The 27,438-nt window shown below is 35.4% G+C and overlaps 1 protein-coding gene across 1 annotated transcript; it reads left to right on the forward strand.

The window, feature by feature from the left end:
* The first annotated feature begins 12,756 nt into the window (after positions 1-12,756).
* On the forward strand, positions 12,757-15,631 carry LOC121969796 (subtilisin-like protease SBT1.7). Its single transcript, XM_042520053.1, has one exon. The coding sequence runs from the start codon at positions 13,161-13,163 to the stop codon at positions 15,474-15,476; it is 2,316 nt and encodes a 771-aa protein (XP_042375987.1). The 5' UTR covers positions 12,757-13,160; the 3' UTR covers positions 15,477-15,631.
* Positions 15,632-27,438: the final 11,807 nt, after the last annotated feature.

Raw genomic sequence — 27,438 nt, forward strand, 5'->3', positions numbered from 1 at the left:
GGAGTTGCAAGGACTCAGAATATGGTGGCAAATAAATGTTTAAATATTTATAGGTGCTGGGAAAAATTTAAAATACAATCAGCCTCCGTTGGGCCTGATATGCTTGGATATCAGGCCCAACGTGGGCCTGATATCAATATCATCCAATATTGGCACTTATAAATGGCAACTAGCACGGAGCCATACTTCGTAATCCATGGTGTATAAATTATGTTTGACACCATAAATACCATCTCCCCACCAAGACCTTCACAGGGGACTTGATTTCATGAAAATCCAAGTAGGGGAGGGCCATCAGTGGGTTTTGGTCAAAACCCACTGATGGAGCTAGACACATCGGATTGGACCCATATCAGCGCTAGTGGTATTCTGGAGTTGCAAGGACTCAAAATCTGGTGGCAAATAAATGTTTAAATATTTATAGGTGCTGGGAAAAATTTAAAATACAATCAGCCTCCGTTGGGCCTGATATGAATATCATTTAATAAAGCATTATTCTATCTCCCCCTAATATAAACTCCAAGCATTCTTACAGGGGCCTGATCAAAATAATAAAATAACATCAATTTTAATAGTCACCTTCCATAGGGTAGAAAAGAAAAGGTGTGCACTGTTCCGTGCCAACTGGCACGGAGCCATACTTCGTAATCCATGGTGTATAAATTATGTTTGACAGCATAAATACCATCTCCCCACCATGACCTTCACAGGGGACTTGATTTCATGAAAATCCAAGTAGGGGAGGGCCATCAGTGGGTTTTGGTCAAAACTCACTGATGGACCTAGACACATCGGATTGGACCCATTTCAGCGCTAGTGGTATTCTGGAGTTGCAAGGACTCAGAATCTGGTGGCAAATAATAATTTAAATATTTATAGGTGCTGGGAAAAATTTAAAATGCAATCAGCCTCCGTTGGGCCTGATATGCTTGGATATCAGGCCCAAAGTGGCCTTGGTATGGTATCCTTTCTTATAAATTTAATTTACAATAATTTTATTCACCATAAATTTTAGTTACACAAACAGTAAATCATTACTACAATAAATTATTACAATTGTTCACTATTTCTATAGTTTAAAATTTTTGTCAGACATGATTTTGTGTCCAAGTCTAAATCTATAAGCTCTCATCTCCGAAACATCAAACTCTCTGCATAGCGCATTATAAAAAAAGCACAATCCAACCTACAAAACAAATGCACAATCCATCATAGAAAAGGCAAATAGAATTATTATGGAACATACACTAATACTTACGATTTGCTTTGTGTGGGGCCAATAACTTGCATCGTTTTATACTCTCTCCCGGAGAATGGTTCTAAACCTTTATGCCATATGTGATAGTATGACCAGTTCAGCTCCTTAAAAAACAACACCTACAAATATCAAACCATAGTTATTAATACATAAACAATGATTATTGGATATAAGAAATTTGTTACTTACAGTTTGATTGAAAACAGAAGTGTAAAGTTCTGTGGTGCCAAGAGAGTTATAATGAATTATTTGTCGTTCCTCCAGGTCCATGATCATTAGATGCCAATGATCATCTTGGTTATGTAAAGGACAAAAAATATATCTAATGTCCTTGTCGTCATCTGTTTTTGCAGTTTGTTTCAATGCATCCACGTGCATCATTCCGAACAAGTCCTATACAAATAATAGAGCTATTATGGTGACTGCATCCAATATATAATTTAAACAATTTACAATGAGATAAGGGACATATTGGGAATCCAACCCCACAAAATATGGATGGGTGGTATGGTGAGTTAGAGTGTTTGGCTTCATTAGCAAGAATATTCCAATAAACATTTATGCAATCCCCATTGGTATATTGTGTCCAATCAAATATTGTCATAAAAGATTGCATATCTAAGGAGAAATTATCATTTGCCCATATTGGTTGCACCGTCACCCTACACACAAGTATACAGTCAATGGTATTTAATAAATTGAAAATAAAAAAATTATCATTAATAATTCTTTCGCCTACCAGGCTGCACAAGGCTACGTGGACATAGCACTATAATGTTGTTGACACCCCTAGACCAAAATTCTTTGCTTCGACAGGGGTAAATACGATCCATGTATGTCATTTTTCAATTATGTGAATGAAAGTAATGCTCACAATATGGGAGTGTATCCATGTTCCGGTGAATTATGACGGCATTTGCATGTGAGCAAGACAATCCTGAAATTTGAAACTCCCCACAGTTACAATATTTCCTCTCCAAATCAACAATGTATGAAGCACCCCATGTCTCTACTTCCATTTCGGATTGAGAGTAGGGGTGGACTTTATATCATCTAGCTTTCTCTCTCCTTGATTGCATTTCTTTGGTAGCATGAGGTGTCAACGCTACATACCATTTCGACGCTTCCTCCTTACGGTTACAGAACCATTGAGCTACCTTTCTTCTGGTATTATCAATTAACCTGTTTATCGGAAGTTCACGCGTCTCCTTGAACAAAGCATTTAAACTCTCTACACAATTGGTGGTTAGCATTGTGTACCTTCTCCCACTAAAGTGTGCATTAGCCCATCTTTTAGGGTCAATGTTCTGAAGCCACTTATGAGCATCTGGATGTTTTTCAAGCATGGACTGCATTATGAGATCATATTGTAGTGTTGTATTTGCTCGAGCAGCTGCCCAAAACAACCCTAAACCTGACCTACTGCCAGTATCTGTTACCATATTGCAAGACATGTGGTGGCAACAAAAAGCATGATGGGCAGTAGGGTATACTTTCCTAACTGCTACTATAATGTCACGATGTCTATCTGATACTATACTCATTGACTCTGGATCAACATTAAAGAATCTCTTCGTATGATCCAGAAACCACTCCCATGCAGACCCACATTCAACTTCAGCGATTCCAAAGGCTACTGGGAGGACATTGTCATTAGCATCTATTGATGTAGCCATCAACAACACACCCGGATATTTGCCTCTTAGGTGTGTGGCATCAATTCCAATTAATTTACACAGATAAGACCTAAATACTCTCCTACAAGCTCCAAAACCCCAAAAACATCGTTGGAACTGATTATCCCCATTCCTGTGTAGTGCAACATAGGTTTAAGGATCCCTGACTCTTAACTCACGTAGATATAGTGGAAGATCTCTATATACTTGGTCATAATCTCCAATAATTTTCTTCATCGCTTTCTCTCGAGCTGTGTATGCTTTTCTGTATGATATGGTCACTCCAAACCTAGCTTTTATATCTGTTATAATCATACTTGGCTTGTATTGTTCATTAGCAAGAAATTGCTCTTCAACAAAAGAAGCTACAAAGGATGAAGAGCATGCTTGATAATCAGCACTTTCCCTAATGGTGCCACATTGGTATTCCTTTATATATTTCGTAACAATGAACTCGACATCCCCCCTGGCAACTACTCTCCACTTACGCGGTTGATTGAAGCAGACAGCTTTTACTTTATTTTTCTGAGTGTCAACTGGGTTATATCTCATATGTTTAACCATGGCATGCTTCACAAGTTGATTCTTGAACTCTTGTCGAGACTGAAATATCTGTCCTACAAAAATTCATGCTGATCTGTTGCCTCTTCAATTGGCCTTTGGAGCAATCGAGAATTTAGAATATATGGATCATCAGCTATTGGGAACTCCTCCTCTAAGTCACTATACTGCTCTTGAGATATTTCATATTGTTCAATCTGCATATCATCGGCAAAGAATTCTTGTACATTTGTATTGCATTGCATTTCCTCTCCATTTCGGTTATAATACCCTTCCTCCTCACTCCAACTAGGCTCATAGTAATCAACAAGTGTTGCACACGGGTTCAGAACCTCATCTTCTTGAATACTAGCTTCTTCATTTAGATCAAATGTGAAATTACTGTTCGTATTTCTATTTGTGTTATGCACACAATTATACTGTGAAGATGATGGAATATTTGTTCTGGATACTTCTCCTACATTATCTGCATGTCCAATGCTAGAAGTTGCATCAAGAGTATTCCATATCTCATATAGAATTTCGTCAATTATATGATCATCCCTGATAAATAAATTAAAAAACTATTTTAGTAAATTTGCAACTACATAATCATTTTTTGTAGTTAAATTGTAATTTTGCTCAAACTAGGAACGGTCTGATGTAAAAGCAAAGTTTTAACCACATAACACATTATCGATATCAGGCTCTACGTGGGCCTGATATCTATGATATCAGGCCCACGTTGGGCATGATCTCATAGATATCAAGCCACTTTTGAAGCAGATACTTCTTGTAAACTAGGACCACCACTGACTAAACCCTAGCCAAACTTAACTATCAACGTTAAAAACTAACATGAATTAAATCGATTAAGTCTTCTATTACATCATAATTCAGGTGTTATTGAATATTATTCCTCACACAACCAAAATTAACCATAATACCACTTTTTGCTGCCACCCTTCACAGACAAATGGTGTACTTTTTATTTACCTTCACTACCCTATTTTACAGTAAAAAAATCCATACATACATGTCTAAATCTTTAAATGTGTGCTTCTACTCATTTCCCTCTTGCAAGAAATTTGTCCTTCTCGGCTGACCTTCTTAATTTAATTTGTCCTTGGTCTCCTCTAGCAACTCTTACGCAATTATGCCATAAACCTAACTGGTCTATTGCAATCGCCAACCACCACGAGCAGTAATGGCAAGCGCAGGGTTCATATTTTTTTTTTCTTTCAAGTTTATAACACCATACAGAGGGACGAAGGGAGAGAGACGGTGAGAAGACGTGTATCCGAACCACAAATTATTTTTCTATTCTACTTTCGGCTTGGATGCTTGGAAAAATGTGTTTGAAAAAGGCGGTTGCCAGGTTAGCCAGAGGGGTAATCTGGGGATTGATTTTGGTAAACTCCGTCTTTTGGTAAATACAAAACTGTAATGCACTTTTTGGTAAATACATTAACTGTAGTACGTCTTTTGGTAAATTGCCATTTTTTTATAGTATTTAGGATATTTTTAGTATATCAAACATTTATATATTAGGATTTATTAATATAAGTGTCTTGTTTTAATAATTTTTTATGTTAGGAAATATGTTATATAATTTTTTTTGTTGGTAAAATTTCTTTTATTTCTTTGTAAAATAGGAATTGAGTTTTATATATTAGAATTTCTTTCTTTTCCTAAGATCTAGAGTAGATATATCAAATGGGGCAATCTATGACGGAGTGGGTCAACTCATGGTGTGTCAACTATTTGCAGGTTAGGGTGGGATGATTGTCATTTTGGCCAGATTGAAAAATCACCAACCAAACTCAATTCAAGACGGATTACGAATTAAGCAGGTCAACCAACGGGTCCACTAAAAAAATATAAAAATAAAATTATATATATAAAATAAAATTATATATAAAAATAAAAATAAATAAATTTGGATTACGAATTAGAAGGTCAAACTCGCAATTTAACATAAAGATATGATGATATTACACATCTTTATATTCAAAGTTCAATTAGGAGGTGGACTTCACATTCTCTATTTAATAGTTTGTCTTGCCAAATGTTTGTTTTTCTTCTTTTGACCATTGTTCTTTAACATAGAAGTTCTTAAATTTTTTATTTTAATTTTAAGTTTTTGAGAAATATTTTTTATCCTCAATTTGCGGATCAACCTAAGCTCATTATGGGATGAACCGCATGGGTCACGAGTCGAACCATGTAAGTCATGGGTCCAAGCAGATCGTCTCACTTGGATCCATATTTAAATAGATTGTTAAAATTTCAATCAAACTTATTTAAATTATTTAATAAGATGGGTCAAATTTAATCTAAATTGATAGTTCTAATATAGAGTTTATTAAAATATTTATTTAATTGTTTAAAAAATCATCCTGCATTGGTAATAAAATTTATTTTAATATAAAACTGGGACAACAATAATTTTTTTTAATATGATTTCTATAATTACGTGACCCATGACCCTAACAATTCTATAATTAAAAATTGGCATTAATAAAGGTGTGTACAATTAATAACCATCAAGTTGGAATTAATGATTAAATATTTTCTAATTTATTAAAAAGTCATGGCCACAACCTTTGCAGATATACTTACGTCACATACCTATAATTACCATGTAGCTTGTCCTTGAAAGGATTTTATCGCTTTCACATCATCTACTATTTGCTATGTTTGAATTGTAAAGTACTCTAATATGCGTTGATCAAACCAAAGTCTAGGTCAGACTACATCTCTATCTTTGCATCATTATTAGTCGCCACTTTTCAACGTGATCACTCATCAAATCTCGATCCTTCACTAACAAGGCACCCTATTATATTATGGAACCCAAATATGATCACTCAAATTTTTTTATTTTAATTTAGGGTTGGATACTATTGGAATTAAGCCCGTGTCATGTGAGTATGAATGCACCTATATGGTTCACTCTCGAACCAATGGGTTACGTTCCTCAGTTCGAGGACTATTCTCGATCTGTTGTTATTGTAGGGAGAGGAGGAATTTATGTTCACTGATATTTATTTTAAAGACAGTATAATATGTAATATTTAAAAAGTATTTAATGTTTTATGGCGTAGTACAAATGGTGGATATATATATTTCTGACGTAATGATTAAAGGTCGATTTTTAAGAACTGATGACTTGGAGTTTATTCCATCATACCCTTATGCCCTGTGTGTCTGTATGTACCTTCATATCCATAGGGCCGACACTAAGGGACTGCCAAGGTAACGGATCTATATTTTTTTAAAAAATACTTGGTCAATTGTAGGGATGACAATGGGTAGGATTTGGGTAGGATTTCATATCCTCCGTACCCATCCCCATTTATTATATCTATACTCATACTCATCCCCATACCCATCGGGTATTTAACTTTCATACTCATCCCCATATCCGTCGGAGTTTCGAGTATCCATATTCTACCCATCATCCTATTATTCCTTACCATTCTCATTTTTAAAAAATATTTCAATGTACTTGTCAGCTCTTCCTCGTCTCACGCTCCTTCGATGGGTGAACATTTTCTGTGAAAAAGAAGATGAGATGCGTGCTGATAACAGGATAAAGAGACAAACTAAGTTTTTTTTTTCTAAGACGGAAAACGGACTAAAGTTTTTTCTTTCCCAATAAAAAATGAGGCTTATAAATAAATAAATAAATATATCGGGTATTGGGTAGGGTATGGGTAGGATTTTACCACATCCGCCTCCATACCCACCCGAAATACTCATACCCAAATACTCATTTACTATAATCGGGTATAAAAATTCTCTCCATATCCTCCTCCATTCGGGTCGGATGTCGGATTATCCATCGGATTCGTGTGAAATTGTCATCCCTAGTCAATTGACCAATTAATAAAAATTATTCTTAGAATTATGTTAATAACTATAACATAATTATCTTAATAATTCTAATACTAATTTAGTTTGATATGGTGATTTGATCCGGTCAATCCTGATAATTCTCTTTACCCCCCCCCCCCCCCCGGCGCGCGCGCGATAAACTTAACAAGAGATCTTCGATGTTAAGTTTATTTGTTAACTTGTTGAAATGTTGTCTGGATAATGGTTTAGTAAATATCTCAGCGATTTGATCTTTAACAGAAATTTAAGAGACGGATAACTGTTGAGTTGTTACATGTTCACGAGCAAAATGAAAATTAATTCTCACATGTTTTGTACGAGCATGAAAGACAGGATTAGCTATAAGATATGTCGCTCCAATATTATCACACCAAATTTTTGATGCAATATTTGATGCAAAATGAAGTTCAGAAAGAAGTTATTGAAGCCAAATAATTTCAAACGTTGTATTAGCTATAGCTTTATATTCAGTCTCAGTGTTTGAATGAGATACCGTAGGTTACTTTTTCGAATTCCATGAGATAAGATTTCGTCCAAGAAATATTACATATCTACTTGTAGATCATCTATCTTCAAGAGAGCAAAGTACCTTTGAGAATATACATCGCTATATTCTACTTGTAGATCATCTACTTGTAGATCAATCTACATCGCTATATACATATAAATCTCGAGATGAATGATAATATAAAAGAAGACCATGTAAAATAATACCTTTGAGATAGCAAAGTATTATTTTTACATTATCCCAATTTTGCTCAGTTGGAGAATGCATAAATTGACAAGCACAATTTACTGCAAAGATAATACCAAGTGGTGTGATAGTGACATATTGTAAGACTCCAACAATGCTTCGATAAATCTGTGGATCAGACAAAGCAGGAGAGAATGAAGGTGTAGAATTGTTTATAGCAATTGAAGTAGAAACTGGATGTGCTCCATCCATTTTGGATCTTTGGAGAAACCCAGTAAATATTTGCTCTGAGAAAGAAGATAACCTTCCTCATGTGGAATAAGTTCAATACCAAGAAAAAAAATGAGCATTACCCAAATCTCGAGTAGAAAAGTCTTGATTGAAAAGACTTAATAAAGTTATGATACACTTGTGATCATTACTGATTATTAGGATGTCATCCACATAAATAACAAAAAATACTATAGCTCCATCATTATATTTGTGGAATAAAGACGAGTCAGTTTTTGAATCAAAAAACCCTTGAGTTTGTAACCAATTAGATAATCGGTGAAACTATGCACGAGGAGCTTGTTGAAGACTATATAAGAATTTCTTGAGTTGACAAACATGAGATGAAAATTGTGGATGAATGAACCCAGGTGATTATTCCATAAATACGGTTTCCTTAAGATGACCATGAAGAAATACATTTGAAATGTCTAATTGTCATACATGCCAATTAGAACTAACAGCTACCGATAATAAAAGTCTGACAGATGTAATTTTGATAAATGGGCTAAAAGTATCATTGAAGTCAATACTTGGTTGTTAACTAAATCTTTTGGCTACAAGTCGAGCTTTGTGTCGTTCAACAGAACCATCAGCTTGATGCTTAAGGCAGAATATTCATTTAGAGGCCACAACATTTATAGAGAGAGATCGTGGAACTAGGCTCCATGTTCCATTACGAAGAAGTGTATCAAATTGTATAGTCATTATACTATGCCAATTTAGATCCTTGTTTGTTTGTGTAAAACAAGTTGGTTCAATAGATTTTGAAGAGACCACTAGAGCTCGTGGAAGGGGATGCCGAGTTGTCATTGTGTGGACAATGTGCATAGATGTCATTTAATGGAAGCATGCGACAAGAAACATTATCATCTGAATCACTTGTTAATGACGACGAGGAAGTAGATTGACATGGTGATTTTGATGATGGACTTGTATTATCTTCGACTGGGTAAGCTTCAGAGATTGGATCAACAGCCTGAGGTGATTCTGATGGTATATGAAAGTTGTTAGAGAGTTACGGAGCAGAACCTAGGATGTCATCACTTCTTGCAATAGTAGGTGGCATTAAGAATGTGCCACCTGTATCTAGAGGAGAGATCAAAGAAGCTATTGAAAAAGAAAATAGAGACTCATCAAAAGTAACATGTCGTGAAATATAAATTCGTCCTGTTGGTGTATGTAAGCAACGATAACCATGGTGCAAATTACTATAACCAAGGAAAGCATATTGTAGTGAATGAGAGTCAAGTTTGTGTTTAGAGTAGGGGTGTAATCATGGATAACATGTGCAACCAGAAATTCAAAGGAAAGTGTAACTAGGAGTTTGATTATAAAGCTTTTTCAAAAGAACATTTATGATTGAGCAATGGAGTAGGAAGTCAATTTATGAGATATACGACAATGCTAATAGTTTCATCCCAAAATTTATGCAGAATTGAGGTATGATGAAGAAGAGCTAAGGCAGTTTCAACTATATGTCTATGTTTTCTCTCACCAGAGCCATTTTATTCTAGAGTGTGAGGACAAGAGACTCGATGAACAATTCCACAAGAGACAAGATGACGATGGAGAGCTTGATATTCGCCTCCCCAATCAGAATGAAAAGAGAGTATTTTATGATTAAAAAATTATTCAACTTGATTTTAAAAATTATAGAATATATTTAATAAATCATATTTCCTTCTTATAGGATAGAGCCAAGTATATTTTCTAAAATGATTGATGAAAGTAATATAATATTAGAAATCTTGGTTAGACAAAAAAAGTGCAGGGCCCCAAACATCTAAATGAATTATTTCAAGTGGAAAATTAGAAATATGATCGGATGAAGAGAAAAGTAGATTATGACTTTTAGATTCCATGCAAGCCCTACATGAATGAGATGAAGATGAGGTAAAGGAAATAGGTAAACCATACCTATTATTAATTAACTGAATAATGCGAAGAGAAGGATGACCAAAGGGAGCATGCTAAGCTGGTTTATTTGTGCGTTCACTAACAAAAGTTTTGATTGAAGAACTCTGAAGATAGTCAAGGCCATTTTTTATTCTCCCAGAAAACATAATAGTATTGGTTCCTCTATCTTTTATAAGATAATGATTATGATGAAACTAAAAAATGACATTATTATCAAGACAAAATTAATGTGTAGAGAGTAATTTTTAGTAATAGATAGAACATGAAAGACATTGCATATATGAAAAGTACGATTGGATAAATGAATATATGTGTTTCCAAGATTAGCAATTTGTAAACCTGAACCATCACCTACTTGAACCGTATCTAAGTCATAATACGACATTACGTCTATAAGGATATTATAATAGGATGTAATATGATGAGTTGTTCTAGTGTCAATATACCAATCAGTAGATGAAAACTCTGGGATTTTACCATAAGACGGCACATACGAGAAGACTTTAGGATAGACTTGTTAAACATGTGGTTGTCTTGAAGCTGTAGGACCTCTAATGAAATTTGAGTCAAATCGTTTAGGACATTGAATACGAAAATATCCATTTCTGAGACAAATTTGACATTTCACCCGAGTATATGACCAATCATATCTTCTAGAACATTGATTTCCAGTATGCCCAATGATGTGACAAATTTGACATTTTTCTGAACTTTGTCTTTGGTTATGATGTTGATTATTTGACATTGCAAAGGCATGAGAAGGTATTGACTGGTTCTGCAGTGATGAAGCTCCTGCAAGGCAACTAGTAGCAAAATATAGGCCTGTGATGTCAACAGCGTTGTAAGGAGAGTAGGCTGCGGCGATGGCGATGGTGAGCAAGGAGATCTCCTCCTCCTGCTATCCGTCTTTGTTGGCCGGAGCTACCGGCAGCTGGTGTCGGCAGGTGGTGCAAGCAAGGGTTGGAGGCTTCGATGAAAAGGAGCGTTGTTCCCCTTTTCTTGGTGTTGGCAGCGGAAGAAAGAAAAGGGTAATTTTCGTTCATTCTTGAAAATGGAGAGGAATGAGAGAATTAAAATAAGAAGGAGAGAGAAGAAGAACTTTAAAAAAAAATAAAAAAAGAATTCACTGTTTATTGGATCTTTGCCTCAAGAAGTTTAGGGAATATAAAAAGTGATGACTCTGATATCATGTAAGAATAAGAATAGAGAGAGAATAAGAAATAATATAAGAGTAATAATAAAACTTATTGTTCATTGATATTTATCTTAAGAAAAGTACAATATATAATATTTAAGAAATACTTGATCAATTGACTAATTAATAAATAACAGAATTATTCTAAGAATTATTCAAATAATTATAACAAAATTATTTTAATAATTCTAATACTAATTTTATTTGATTTGATTTGGTAATTTGATTCGGTCAATCTTGATAATTCTCTATTAGCTAGTTTGACATCTTGATCAATTGATCCATTGCTGGTCCGACCTCTCAACATGTTGCTGGTCTGACCTCCTGACTTGCCTAGTGCTTACTTGGATATTGGAGTGTTGAGCACCCAAGTACCCTGAGTTTGAATGGATTGTGTTCTCGAGCTCATATGTGGAAAGTTTTCTGCTTGAAGAGAAAAAAAAATGATAAACCTAATTAGTCTTGGGGTGATCGACTCAGCTCTATAAAATTTTCCCATCGGTCATTAGGGTAAATTGAAAAGTGCTCGCGGCGGCCAGTCCAAAAGCACAACATCCCTTGGTTGCACACCCTATTTAGAAGAAAAATTTCTATAAATACTTTATAACTGAGGATCAAACCGTGAATATCTGAATTACAACTTAAATATTCTACCGTTGCACCATATCCTAGAGACAAGTTCTTTGCTAAAAGAAAAAAAAAATGATAAACCTAGTTAGTCTCATTGACTAATCCTGGGATGACTGGCCCTGTCCTATGAAAATTTTCTACTGACCACCAAAGTAAATCGGGAAACAGGCGAGGCAAATAGTCCAAGATCCCAACATCTTTTGATTGTGCTCCTTATTTTGAGAAAAAATTTCTACAAATACATCATAGTTCCTTAATTACATATTCTATTTGGAGAAAAAATTTCTATAAATATATTATAATTAAAGATTAAATTAATAATATCTAAATGATGATCTAAATATCCTACTATCATATAATAACCTCAGAACCAAGTCCTCTTCTAGAAGGTAATTGGACAAAAGGGTCTGCCATTGAGTGAGATGTGTCCCTTAAATCGGTGTCACTGAGACTTCTCTCAGTATTATACAGGATGTAATATTATGAGGGGAAGACTTCGACAACATCACTCCCTGATACGGGTAGATTTTTATCGTGGAGTCATGGCTGTGTTACATCCATAGATTTCTGTAAATAGACTAAACATATTTTTTAAAAGTTAAATACGCATTTACTGAAAATAAAATACGATGCATCTTTTTAAAAATTCAGAAAATAAATACGTTTTTTTTATATAAAACGTCATTTAATATTTATTTAATTTGACTCGAAGCTGTAGTCACACAGACCGTCGTTGGAATGCACCTACACTTTCTTCCTCACTGACAGTCACAGCTATCCCCGTATTGCCTCTGCCTATATATCTTCCTCACCTCTTTCTCTCCCAAGCACGCCTTGAATCGTCTCTCCCACTGGTTGGCACAGACAAAGAAGCATCAAATCCAATACCATCGCTTCCTTGTTCAATCATCCACAACACACGCCTTACCCAATCCATGCTTCTTTTTCTTCTTCTTCAGTGACACTTCTTCATCTTCCTCTTTGTCTCTTCCTTTGTTCTTGTCTCCAAGCAATCATTCCCCTTCCCCAAACGCTATCTCCTCCTCTGCTATTAAAACCAGAAGCCAAACCAAGGAGATGAAGGAGAGAGCCGCCATGGCTCCCCTCCGCTTCTACTTCTTCCTCTCCTTGCTCGGCTGCTTCTGCGGCTGTTCGATTTCTCTTGCAGAGCTCAGGAAGAAGACTTACATAGTCCACATGGCCAAGGCCCAGATGCCGGCGGCCTTCGCGGAGCACAGTCGCTGGTATGACGCTTCGCTGCGCTCGGTATCCGACACCGCTGAGGTACTCTACACATATGACACCGTCGCCCACGGATTCTGCGCCCGGCTCACCCCCGCGGAGGCGCGCGCGCTCGAGGACCTCCCCGGTGTGCTCGCCGTCCACCCCGAGGTTCGCTATGAGCTCCACACCACCCGTACGCCGGAGTTCCTCCACCTCGACCGCACCGAGGCGCTGATACCGCAATCCAACACCGAGAGCGACGTCATCGTCGGGGTGTTGGACACCGGCGTCTGGCCCGAGAGCAGGAGCTACGATGACGCCGGGTTCGGCCCCGTCCCCGCGAGCTGGAGGGGTGAGTGCGTGGAAGCGAAGGACTTCACGGCCGCCGCTTGTAACCGTAAGCTGGTCGGTGCCCAGTTCTTCTCCAAGGGGTATGAGGCCGCCACGAATCCGATTGACGAGTCCAAGGAGTCAAAGTCGCCACGCGACGACGACGGCCACGGCACACACACCTCTTCCACCGCCGCTGGATCCACCGTCGCCGGAGCCAACCTGCTGGGCTACGCCGCCGGCACCGCCCGCGGCATGTCGACTCGCGCGCGCATCGCCGTATACAAGGTCTGCTGGCTCGGCGGGTGCTTCAGCTCCGACATACTCGCCGCCATGGACAAGGCCGTGGATGACGGGTGCGGTGTCCTTTCGCTGTCCCTTGGCGGCGGCACGACGGACTATTTTCGCGACAGCATAGCCATCGGAGCCTTCAATGCCGTGGCTAAAGGGGTTGTGGTATCTTGCTCCGCAGGCAATGGCGGCCCCTCTAGTTCCACCCTCTCCAACGAGGCGCCGTGGATCACCACCGTTGGAGCCGGCACGATCGACCGCGACTTCCCCGCCTACGCTGTGCTCGGAAACGGAAAGAACTTAACCGGCGTCTCTCTCTACAGCGGGAAGCCTCTGTCTTCCTCGCCCTACCCCTTCATTTACGCCGGGAACGCCACCAATGCCACCAACGGCAATCTCTGTATGCAGGGAACGCTTCTCCCGGACAAGGTTTCCGGAAAAATCGTCCTATGCGATCGCGGCATCAATGCGCGCGTTCAGAAGGGTTTCGTCGTGAGGGACGCCGGAGGAGCCGGTATGATCCTAGCCAACTCCGCTGCCAACGGGGAGGAGCTCGTTGCCGATGCACACATCCTCCCAGCCACTGGCGTCGGGCAAAGGGATGGGGACGTCATCAAGTCCTACCTTTTCTCAGATCCGAACCCGACGGCCACAATCGCGATCGGCGGAACCAAGGTTGGCATCACGCCGTCGCCGGTGGTGGCTGCGTTCTCCTCTCGCGGGCCGAGCGCCATCACTCCCGACATCCTGAAGCCGGACATCCTCGCACCTGGGGTGAACATCCTTGCCGCCTGGACGGGGAAGGTCGGGCCGACGGGGCAGGCGGCAGATCGGCGGCAAACGGATTTCAACATCATCTCCGGCACCTCCATGTCCTGCCCCCACATCAGCGGCCTGGCAGCGCTCCTCAAGGGGGCATACTCGGACTGGAGTCCTAGCGCCATCAAATCGGCCCTCATGACCACCAGCTACTCCGTTTACCCTAACGGCGACAGAATCCTCGACGTCGCCACCGGCCGCGCGGCCACGCCCTTCGATATAGGGGCCGGCCACGTAGATCCACCCAAAGCTCTCGACCCTGGCCTCGTCTACGACATAACCACCGACGACTACATCGACTTCCTATGCGCCCTCAAGTACACGATGCTCCAGATTCAGGCCGTCTCCCGGAAGCAAAACGTCACCTGCGACAACAAGACGATCTATTCGGTGTCTGATCTCAACTACCCCTCGTTCTCCGTGGCATTCGAGACGGCGAGTGGCGCGGGAGGCGGCGGCTCATCGAAGACGACAACGGTGAAACACAAGCGCACGCTGACCAACGTGGGGGCGCCGGGGACATACAAGGTGACAGTATCGGCCCCGGAAGAGGTGAGTGTGGAGGTGTATCCGCAGGAGTTGAGTTTCGCGAGCTCAGGGGAGAGGAAGAGCTACACGGTGAGCTTCTCCGCGGCGTCGCAGCCGTCAGGCTCCGCCGCGTTCGGCCGCCTCGTGTGGTCCGACGGGCAGCACGTGGTCGCCAGCCCTTTGGCATTCACGTGGACATAAATTTTCGGGACAAGGCGGCTCTCCAAAATGGACGGTCGTGATGGCCAGCCAGGGCTGGGATCACCGATCCAGTTAATGCGTTCGATGCTTTATAAAACAAGTGGAAGCGTTTACTTCATGTGGTTTTATAAAATTTACATTATGCTTGTTGTGTTTTTAGATCAAAATTGTTTTTTCCATCTTCTATAAAAGAAAAAAAAAGGTGAAAAATACCAATTGTGAATAATTATTTTATAAATAAGAAATTTGATTTGAAATGGGTTGACTCGAGTCTTTGTCTTCTCCTTTGAATTAGTAAGCGAGTCTGTATAAAATTATTGTTAAGGGATGGGGTCTTATCGTAATTTAAAATTGCATAAAATTAAAATTATTCCTATAGTGAAAAGAATAATAATTTTAAAGATTTATTTTTAAAACAAAACTGATATAGTTAGTTATAAGTGGCTTAGTATCATCTAGGATATAGATAGATAAATTATGAAAATATTTTATATTCACATAATAGTTTTTTATATGAAAAAAATTAGATATTTAACAAGTCATTTTATATCCATTAAAAATTGATCGAAAATCTATTGAAGATAATATTTATATAAATATTAACTACCATAATCCATAAAGACAATTCATAAAAAAAAAACCTATTGAAATAACAAAATCTAACTTCGACAATCCATAAAGATCACAAGACCCTCTTTGAATATAGATGAGTTATATTTTAAATTTATTTAATTAATAAATTAAGAGAAAGTTCGTCTATCTTAAATCGGGCTGGATTATTTTAAAAAAAACTTTTTTAAAAAAAATTTAATTCAAAATACTCCTTGGTGGTGTAATTTGAAGTAACTTTGCTTAAAATTACACAGCTTTTGAGCAATTTGAAGGAGATTTAATTAAAATTGTTTCGTTTAGTACATTGTTACAAGGGGTGAGCAATTATGACAAAAACTAGAGAATGTTAGAGTTTTGACTAAGACTACTGTGATACAATTTTAATTTTAGTTAAAGTCACTCTAAGATATATTACATAAAGATAATTTTGTCATCCCCACGGGTATGATATTATGGTGAAGCACTTAAGATGAATAAAACAACTTGTTAACGTATGTACTTATGTGTCAAGATATTTCTTATATATTTTATAGATAATTATTTTATAAAGATAAGTATTTATCGTTAATCATTTATTTTTCTATACATATATGATTAATGATAAAGTTCTACGGATTAATGAGTATATTACTATGAAAATAATCCTTGATCAGATAAATATCTACAGGGGCATGGATATCTAGATCAACGCTGAGTATGACTAGGTTGAGACAGAGCGAGGGATGGATATCCAAGTTATACTTGGGGATACTTGCTTAAGAGGAGACCACATATTAAACATCATTGATCATTCCTCTTATGAACAAGTGCAAGTGATCTTTTGACTTGAGACCTTCATTTATTTTCTACATAGAATTATGTACTTTAACGACATTAAAAGCAATCTTTAATCAGATTATGATTAATACGATAGTTAGGTGTATAACAAAGCACAGAGAGAATATTGTTGAATCAATAGAGAATTCATCCCTCTTTTGGATTAGGAGTCAACATCCTGATCACTTGATAGAGATATTAGTAACTCAAAATTCATGGTCATGAGATTAATGATTATCATTCAAGAGGATGATTATCATTCAAGAGGAGTCTATTATATATTAGAAATCATGTAAAACAATTAATTTGTTAATGATGCATAATGTACCGAATTAATTGAGATGTAGGCTTAGATAAAGAAATTGAATTACACAACAATTAGTTCATGGCGATTTATAGTTTATAACTAATATTTTATCATGTTTGGTGACTAAAAATTATTCCTAGACACCTTAGTCTGTATGTGGATTTACATGATCTTTGTGTATAAAACCTAGAGGGTCGTAGCATAGCATGTAGACATAAACATTGTCTATAATTGATTATATTAGAGGATATATACTAAAATTAATCAATTTTACTATTTCTGAATTCGAATTAATTAGATTATTAATTAATTTTGAAATATCAGAAGCTAGAACATATCAAGATCAAATATGGATTTATTTGATCCAAGAAGAGAATGGAGAATTTAAATAGTCACAATCATAATAATTAATGGAGAATTTGAATAGCTATAATTATGATGATTAATAGATAATTTGAGCGGCCAAAATCATGATGATTAATGAAGAATTTGATGCCATCCTTGGAAAGTTTTTCATGGGACTCTCTCTCTCCACTTCTCCTATGAATCTTTTGGCAACCTACTCCTTCTCAAAGACAAATCTTCATATCTATAGTGCTTCTACAAGATTTTGTCGATCCAAGAAGCTAGCACCTATCGGATAGCGTCAATTTTGTTATCTAGTGCGCGTGAATATAACTAGAGTAGTCACACATATGACTCTCATTTATTTGTGATATTGTTCACACCTATCGAGGACTATGAGATATGTTTTATGTCATGTTATTTTGTTTAAAATTATATATTCTACAAAGAGATGCATGATGTAAAATAAAAAATCTAATTTTAATATATGCATTCTACTGTGCTCCGATTCCAACAGTGGTATCAAAGCTAATTTGTGGTTAGATCATATAGTACGAAACCCCTTCAATATTTTTGGAGAATCAATGTTTCAAGAAATTTTAAAGAAATTTTAATTTTTTTTATTTCTAGTTATATGTCTTAACATTTCATGATATAGAAATGAATTTTGTGTAACAACTTGTAAAGAAATACATGTTGTAATTAAGATATAAATTTCTTATGACATAATTATATTAACATGTTAAAATCTCTAAGGCTTATTTTGAATAAGAAACCAAAAATCAAGATATAATGGAGATAAATCTCATAATAAGATTGTACGAATGCACAAAACGTTAATTAATGGCGAGACATTTTTAAATAATTATAAAATTTCTTAAATATATTAAAGTCAAGATTTGTTAAATGCCCTCCACTAATAACTATGATAATAGTTAGAGTTTTTTTACATAAGTCGGTACAACTCAACCGTGAGCTTGTGTCAAAACATCTATAATTTATCATAATTATTAGTGGACTGACTTAACTCGAATTCGTTAACTTGTTTAGCTCAGCTAAGGTTAATATAATTGATTTGAGGGGCAAGTGTTGAGAATATAAGACTCAACAAGAATATACCGAAAGTCACATAAATTTATGATTGGTAAGTTAAGGCCTACTTGATGAATGTAGCATGTAAGTACAACTCAGTTGTGTGCATACCATATGATTCAAGATTTCGGTTCTACTAAGAATTGTTACCAACTAATTTCTGATTCTAATAGTGGGGACTGTTGGACTTGAAAAAATAAGAGTTATAAAATTTTTTTATTAAATATATTCCATAAATACTAAAATTATACTTTAAATTAATATATTTTAGATGACAAACACAAGTATATTTTCGCTGTGAAGCATTCTCAACAAAAGAGAATACCCTTATTAGTTCCAACTACCTAGATTGGTATAGGAAATTAAATATTATCCCGAGACAGGAATGAAAAATTTATGTGCTCGAAGACGAACCGATGAAGGCGCCTATGCTTGACGCTTCGGACGAAGATCATTCATATTATTTTCAGTATATGGAAAATGAACTGGATGTGCAATGCATCATACTGTCTTCTATATCTTCCAAGTTGCAGAGACAACATAAGAACATGAGTGCTAGGAAAATTGATCAACACTTGTGTGAGCTCTTCCAAGAAAGTGCAAGAGTAGAGAGGTATAAGACCTCTCAAGTACTATTTTGTACCATGTTTGTGGAAGGAAACCAAGTTGGGTCTTATGTACTCAAGATGATAGGATACATAGAGAGGCTCGAGAGCTTAGATTCCAAATTGGACCAAGACTAGCTATTGACCTGGTTTTATCGTCACTACCTTTATCATTTTTATAGTTTGTGTTGAACTTCAACATAGACAACATAGACAAGAGTTTTACTAATCTAATGGAAATGCTGAAAATTACTGAGAAGAATATGGATGTAAATCCTTCACTGCAAGCAATGATGATCAGAAAGACCAACAAGTGCCCTAGTATCGAGAAATTTAATCTCAAGGCTAATGCAGTGAAAAATCCCATCTATCAAGCTAAGAAGAAGCTTAACAAAGGGATGCAAGTGCCCCAATCTGATGAGAAAGAGGCAATGTGCTTCCATTGTGGCAAGAAATGTCACTAGAAAAAAAACTGCTACATTTTCATGAACAAGAATGCTAGTGAAGCGGATGGTACATATATCTTTATGATAGAGTACAATCTTTTTATTTCTTCATCATCAGTCATAGATTCTGGAAGTAGTTCTTATATTTGTGTGAATATGCAGGGTCTAAGTAACTGTAGATGATTGTCCAAGGACAAGATGAACCTATGAGTAGCTAATGAAGCGAGAATTGTTGCGTTAGCATAGGAACTTATTCAATAAATTTGCTTAGTGGAATTGTTTTGAATTTAGAAAACTATTATTTTGTTCCTAGTTTCTCAAAAAATATCATTTCATTGTCGAGTTTGGATGCTAAGGGATTTGTATTTCAATTCAAGGATAAGTTATGTTCCTTTTATTTGAACAATGTGTTTTATGGGAATGGTTCATTAAATAATGATTTTTATGTTCTTAACTTAGATGAACCGATTTATTGTATTGAAACTAAGAAACAAAAATTGCATGACTCAAATTTGGCATATCTCTAGCATGTAGACTTGGTTATATAATTGAGAAACACATCACTAAATTACTCAGTAATGGGTATTTGGACTCTTTTGAATTAGAGTCCATAGATGCATGCAAAACATGTTTACAAGGCAAAATGACAAAAAAGCTTTTCACCAAGATAGGTGAATAGGCAAAGAAACCACTAGAACTCATACATAGTGATTTTGTTAGCCATTGCAGGTTCAGGCTAGAGGAGCGTATACCTACTTCATGACTTTTACTGACGATTTAAGTAGATATGGATATATCTAATAAGGCATAAATTTGAAACTCTAGACAATTCAAGAATGAGGTAGAAAATCAACGTGACAAGAAGATTAAGGGCCTTCGAAGTGATCGAGGTGGCGAGTATCTAATCTAATAGTTCATTGATTGCCTAACAGAGTGTGGGATAATTTCCTAACTTACACCTCTTAGAACACTGGAGTGGAAGGGTGTTTCAGAAAGGAGAAATCACACACTCTTAGATATAGTTAGATCAATGATGACTCATGCAAGTCTTTTAATATCGTTTTGGGGCTATGTTTTAGAAACATTAGCATACACACTTAACCGAGTTCTAACCAAGACAATAGATAAGACTCCTTAGGAATTATAGTTTCAAAAGAAACCAAATTTATCTTACCTTAAGATATGCCGTTTTGATGCTTATGTAAAGAATGAAAATTCTGATAAGCTTGCAGTAAAGTCCATAAAATGTACGTTTGTAGGTTATCCCATAGTTACAATGTGATACTATTTTTATCTCCCAAGTGAGCACAAGGTTATTGTTGCTTGATATGCTACTTTCTTGAAAAGAGAATTTATTTCTAAAGAAAGTGGTGGGAGTAAAGTAACTCTTAAAGAAATTATAGACTCTACAAATAAGTTGGAAGATGAACAGTTGGATGATGAGACAGTGCCACAAGTACAAGTGTTTCCTTCATCTGAACTGTTCATGAAATGTGAGATTAATATAAGTCTACAAGAGTACACTAAGAGTTAAACAGATATGGTTGGTTGGTAATCCAAGATGAGGAAGTGCTACTTATCGAAGATGATGAATTGTCGACTTACAAAGAAGCAGTTGTTTCAAATGATTCAGAGAAATGGCTAAAAGCCATGAAATCTGAAATGGATTCCATGTACATCAACCAAGTTTGGGAGTTGGTTGATGTACCAGTTATGGTAAAACCCATAGGGTACAAATGGATCTTCAAGAACAAGATTGACATGGATGGAAACATAAGTACCTCTATAAAGCAATGTTTGTGGCAAATGATTTCAATCAACGTCAAGGAATTAACTATGATAAAATATTTTTGCCTATTACAATGCTTAAGTCCATTAGGATTTTGCTAGTTATAGCAGTTTACAAGGATTATGAGATTTAGAAAATAGATGTTAAAACTACTTTCCAAATTGGAAGTTATAGGAGGAAGTATATATGATACAACCTTTTGGTTTTATAATATCCAAGAATGTCAATAAATTATGTAAGCTTAAGAGGTCCATTTATGGTCTAAAGTAAACATCTCGGAGTTAGAATCTACGATTTGATGAAGTCATTAAAGATTTTTTCCTTTATCAAGAATCCAAAAGAACCTTGCGTTTACAAGAATATAAGTGGGAGCAAGATTATGTTCCTAGTATTATATGTTAATGATATACTTCTTATAGGCAATGACATCTCTAGCCTAGAATCTACCAAGACTTGGCTGGGAGAGTGTTTCTCAATGAAAGATCTTAGTGATGCGAAATATATATTGACAAAGTTGAATAGATTCGGTATGCAGGACTCTAAGAGAGGATATTTACCAATGTCACATGGTGTACATCTTTCCAAGGCTATATGTTCAAAGACACAAGAGGAGAGAAGTAGAATGAGCAAGATACCTTATGCTTCCGTTAAGGGTTGATAATGTATGCTATTATATTCACTTGACCAGATGTCTTGTATGTTTTAAGCATGATGAGTAGATATCAGTCAAATCCTGGAGAGAGTCATTAGACTGCGGTAAAGACTATCCTCAAGTATCTTAGAAGAACAAAGAACATGTTCTTACTGACGCTAGTTTTCAGACAATCAAGATGATCTAGAATTGCAGCAAGATTATGTGTTTTATTTCAATGGTGTAGTTGTTTACTAGAGGAGTTCCAAGTAGGAGACAGTTGTAGATTCAATAGCTAAGTCTGAGTGCATAGTAGCTTCGGAGGTAGTAAAGGAAGCTGTGTAGATCAAGAACTTCATAGCAGAACTTGAAGTGGTTCCTAGCATTGTTGATCTAGTTGTGCTATACTGTGACAATAATGTGGCATAGTGTAGGCAAAGAAGCCAAGGCTCACCAATAATTCAAGCATGTACTAAGGAAGTATCACTTCCTCAGAAAGATTGTTAAGAGGTGTGGCATGTTAGTTAGCAGAGGAGATACCAGTGAGAACATCACAGACCCACTCACCAATTCCTTACCTCTATAGAAACATGAGATCGATGTGAGGAGCCTAGGACAGAGAGTCTATATTATTTGGCAATAGTTCAAGTGGAAAATTGTTGGTGTGTGCACTTTTGTGCCAAGACACACTTTATGTATTTTACGGATAATTATTTCATAAAGACAAGTATTTATCGTTAATCATTTACTTTTCTGTACATATATGATTAATGAGAAATTTTCATGGATTAATGAGTATATTAACCTGAAAATAATTCTTGATTGAATAGATATCTAGAGGAGATATGGATATCTAGATCAATGTTGAATATGACTAAGTTGAGACTGACCGAGGGATGGATATCCAAGTTGTATTTGGAGGTGCCTTGAGTTTAGAGGTACATTGGGCACGGCCCGTTTAAGAGAAGACCACATATTAAGCATCATTGGTCATTCCTCTTATGAACGAGTGTAACTGATCTTTTGGCTTAAAACCTTCATTTATTCTATGCATGGAATTATGCACTTTAACGCTGTTAAAAAACGTCCTTAATCAGATTGTGATTAATATGGTAGTTGGGTGTATGACAAAGTGTAGAGAAAATATTGTTGAGTCAATAGAGGATTCATCGTTATCTTGGATTAGGAGTTAATATTCTGACCGTTCGATAGAGATATTAGTAACTCGAAATCCATGGTCATAGGAGGAATGATTTATTATTCAAGAGAAGTCTATTATATATTATAAATCATATAAAATAATTAATTTGGTAATGATGTATAATGTACCGAATTAATTAGGATATATGCTTATATGAAGAGATTGAATTATATAGTAATCATTTCATGGTAGTTTATAATTTATAACTAATATTTTATTACGTTGGACGACTAAAAACTGTTGCTAGATGGTTACCTTAGTCTGTGTATGGATTTATACTACCTTCGTATATAAAACCTAAAGGAGTGTATGCATAGTATATAGACATGAATATTATCTACAATTGATTATTTTAATGAATACTATAATTAATTAAGTTTACTATTTTTGAATTAGAATTAATTGAATTATTAATTAATTCTGAAATATCGGAAACTAGAACATATCAAGATCAAATAGATTTATTTGATTTAAGAAAAGATAATAGAGAATTTGAGTAGTCATAATTATGATGATTAATGGAGAATTTGAACAGTCATAATTATGATGATTAATGAAGAATTTAAAGAGTCATACATCTTCATCTTTTTTGTAGGTTATAAGTAGTCATTCTTGGAAAATTTTGGATGGAACTCTCTCTCCACTTCTCCTTTGAAGCTTTTAGTAACCTTCTCCTTCTTAAAGACAAATCTTCAGATCCATAGTGCTTCTAAAATGTTTTGTCAATCCAAGAGACTAGCACCTAACGGATTATGTCAAGTTCTTGATCTAGTGCACGTGGATACTGTTAGAGGAGTAACACGTGAGACTTTTATTTATTTGTGATATCGTTCACGTCTATCAATGACTATGATGTATGTTTCATTTTATATTATTTTATTTAAAATTATACGTATCATAAAAAGATTCATGATTTAAGAGAAAATTTTGATTTTAATATATGAATTCCGTTGTACTCCAATTCTAACGCAACTACGAGATTTTGAATTTTAATAGAGATAAATATTTTAAAGATGAGTGTGCATGGTACTATAAATTTATCCAATAAACAAACTAGAGATAAATAATTAGGGCATCTTTTTAATTTTCTATCATTTAAAATTACGTGAAGATTTGTAATTTAAATCGTCAGATTTAATTTTTAGCTTATAATAATTAAATCATTAAAATTTTGTGAAAAGGAGCAAAAACTAAAAAAGGTAACATTTTTATTGTCATGTTCTTTTTTATTGATTAATTATCAAAAGAGTGCTCGATCTTATATTTTATTCTAAATATATAATTATTCCAATGTTATTACTCTACACAGAAAAAATATATTTTAATACTATTATAGTAGCCAACTTTTGATTAAATTCAGCTTGATCAAAATTGCTACTCATAAATATTTTTATAATAAAATATTATTTATCAGCTTCGTTAAAAATTTTCAAATTTAATTTAAATATCAATAACTTGATTAAAATTACTTAAATACTGTAGTAACAAAAATGTTATAGCAGTAGCGGCTAAAAAAATATTAGAAATAAAGGTGCTTTGTTAAATAAGATGTCTTTTTAATAATAAATGGAAAAGGAATTTTTTTATATAATTTTAATAAAAAGAATGTCCTTTGATTTTTATCCAATTATATTTGAAAAAACAAACTCACCCCACAGAAAAATAAAAGACAGGATTTAACGACAAAATTTAAGGACAAATAAGAGATCGTCGCCAATTAGTAACAAATTTAGTAATGAAATAATTTCATCACAAAGCTATTGCCAATTAGCAATGTAATTTAATATTCGTTGCAGACTTTGTAACTAAATTTTAAATTCATTGTAAATTTTCCAATGAAATTGAAATTTATTACAAATTTTGCAACGAAATTGAAAGTATCTGAAATTGGTTGATGGATCTAGAGAAATCAGAATAACATGAAATCAGTTTTTATGTATCCCTCTAGTTCTCATGATTATATTCATGTCTTCAAATATTAATTTAACGTAATATTTTGAGACCATTGATTTTTTGAATACGAATGTGCTCGAAAAATTTAATTTGTGTTCAAAAAATCACTAATCTCAATATATTAGATCAAATTAATATTTAAAAACATAAATATAATCAAGAGAACTAGAGAGACATATAAAACTAGTTTCATGTTATTCTGAACTCTCTAAGTCCATCAATCGGCTTTAGACATATTTTTTTATTTTAAATATGGTCATTCTGCGACAAGTCCATGGATTCATCGTAGATTCAGATTATTTGGTGATGAATCCATGGATTCGTTGCCAAATCGCCATATTTTTTAAAAAATAATAAATATGTTTATAGCCAGTTGATGGATGTAAAGAACTCAGAATGATATGAAACTAGTTCTTATGTGTCCCTCTAGTTTCCTTGATTATATTCATGCCTTCAAACATTAATTTGATCCAATATTTGGATATCAGTGATTTTTTGAACACAAATATGTCTAAAAAATTTAATTTGTATTCAAAATATCACTGATCTTAATATATTAGATCAAATTGATATTTGAAGATATATATATAATCAGAAAAACTAGATGAATACATATGAACTAGTTTTATATCATTCTGAGCTTTTTAGGTCGATAAAACAGCTTTGGACATATTTATTTATTTTTTAAAAATATGATCATTCTGCGATTAATCCATTGATTCATTACAGATTATTTATCAATGAACCCATGGATTAGTTGACAAATCACCATTTTTTTTAAAAAAAATAAATATATCTGAAGCTGGTTGATGGACTTAGAGAGCTCGGAATAACATGAAATTAGTTGTTATGTGTTCCTCTAGGTTTCATGATTATATCCATACCTTCAAACATCAATTTGACCTAATATTTTAAGATCAATAATTTTTTTTAACATAATATATATCCAAAAAATCTATTTTGTGTTCTAAAAATATTAATCTCAATATATTAGGTCAAATTGGTGTTTGGAGATATGGATATGATCAAGAGAACTAGATTAACATAGAAATTTGTTTCATGTCATTCTGAACTTTCAAGGCCCATCAACTAGCTCTCGAAATATTTATTTTTTTAAAAAAACATGGTCATTATCGATGAATCCATGGATTCATTGCCAAATAAGAGATGAATCCATGGATTCATTGCCAAATCTTTGACCAGCAGCTTCAAAGCATCATCTGCTACAACTTTCCTTTCTACGTGCTACTTCAAAAAGGCTCCTATGACATTATAACGCTCCACCGACAACCGGACATCAAGCTTTACTTAGTTTTCTCTATTGTTGGTAACTTTTCATATATAGTTCTTGTACTTCATTATTGTATCTTTTTAAACTATTAGTGGATTGCCCAACGAAAGTGATCGACGATCGTGGGTCTTGGAGTAGGAGTCGTCATAGGCCCCGAACCAAATAAAACTTGGCATTGATAGTGTTGTGTTGTTTGTTTCCCTTTTCTGCTGCACAAATTGTTTTAACTTATGATTTTTGACGAATGCTATTCACCCCTCTAGTGACTTTATGATCCAATAAGTTGTATCAGAGCAAGGCCACTCTGAAGTGATGAAATCACCAATCGAGCATGGGGTTCCTTTTTGAAGAAAATTATATATCGTTATTTATATATAATCGAGCGGGGTTCCACCAATCGAGCGAGGCCTTTCGCTTTTTTCCCTCCAAATTTTTTCTTCATTGAAAAATTCTCGTTTTTCTTTCATTTTTAAATGTTCACCGTTGGTCCAGACTAGTAAAATATCTCATTTGGTAAAATTTGTCATAATATTTTATTATTATTATTTTTGAAATTAGCGCAACACCAATTGAGTTTTTATACATTTATTATCTCCCACACTGCTAATCAGACTTGGTCTTGGGATTTATTTCTTCTTCTTCTTTGTGTGCAAGGTTCTTTAAATGCCCCAAAATGAAGGATACAACAATGCTCATCCCCTGCTCTTCAACGGGGACAACTTTCCATATCAGAAGAAGAGGATAGAAGTGTATCTCAAGATAGATCTCGACCAGTGGTTCCACATTTGCAAGGGATACAAACCTCCAATCGACAACAACACTGGGATTCTGATGGACCTTGAAAAATGGACTCTGAAAATGAAAAAGAAGGCAC

This window comes from Zingiber officinale, chromosome 1B (assembly GCF_018446385.1).
Source record: "Zingiber officinale cultivar Zhangliang chromosome 1B, Zo_v1.1, whole genome shotgun sequence".
Taxonomy (NCBI): domain Eukaryota; kingdom Viridiplantae; phylum Streptophyta; class Magnoliopsida; order Zingiberales; family Zingiberaceae; genus Zingiber; species Zingiber officinale.

Excerpts from the sequence above, each read along its gene's own strand:
- LOC121969796 (XM_042520053.1), top strand. The coding sequence starts at position 13,161 with ATGAAGGAGAGAGCCGCCATGGCTCCCCTCCGCTTCTACTTCTTCCTC.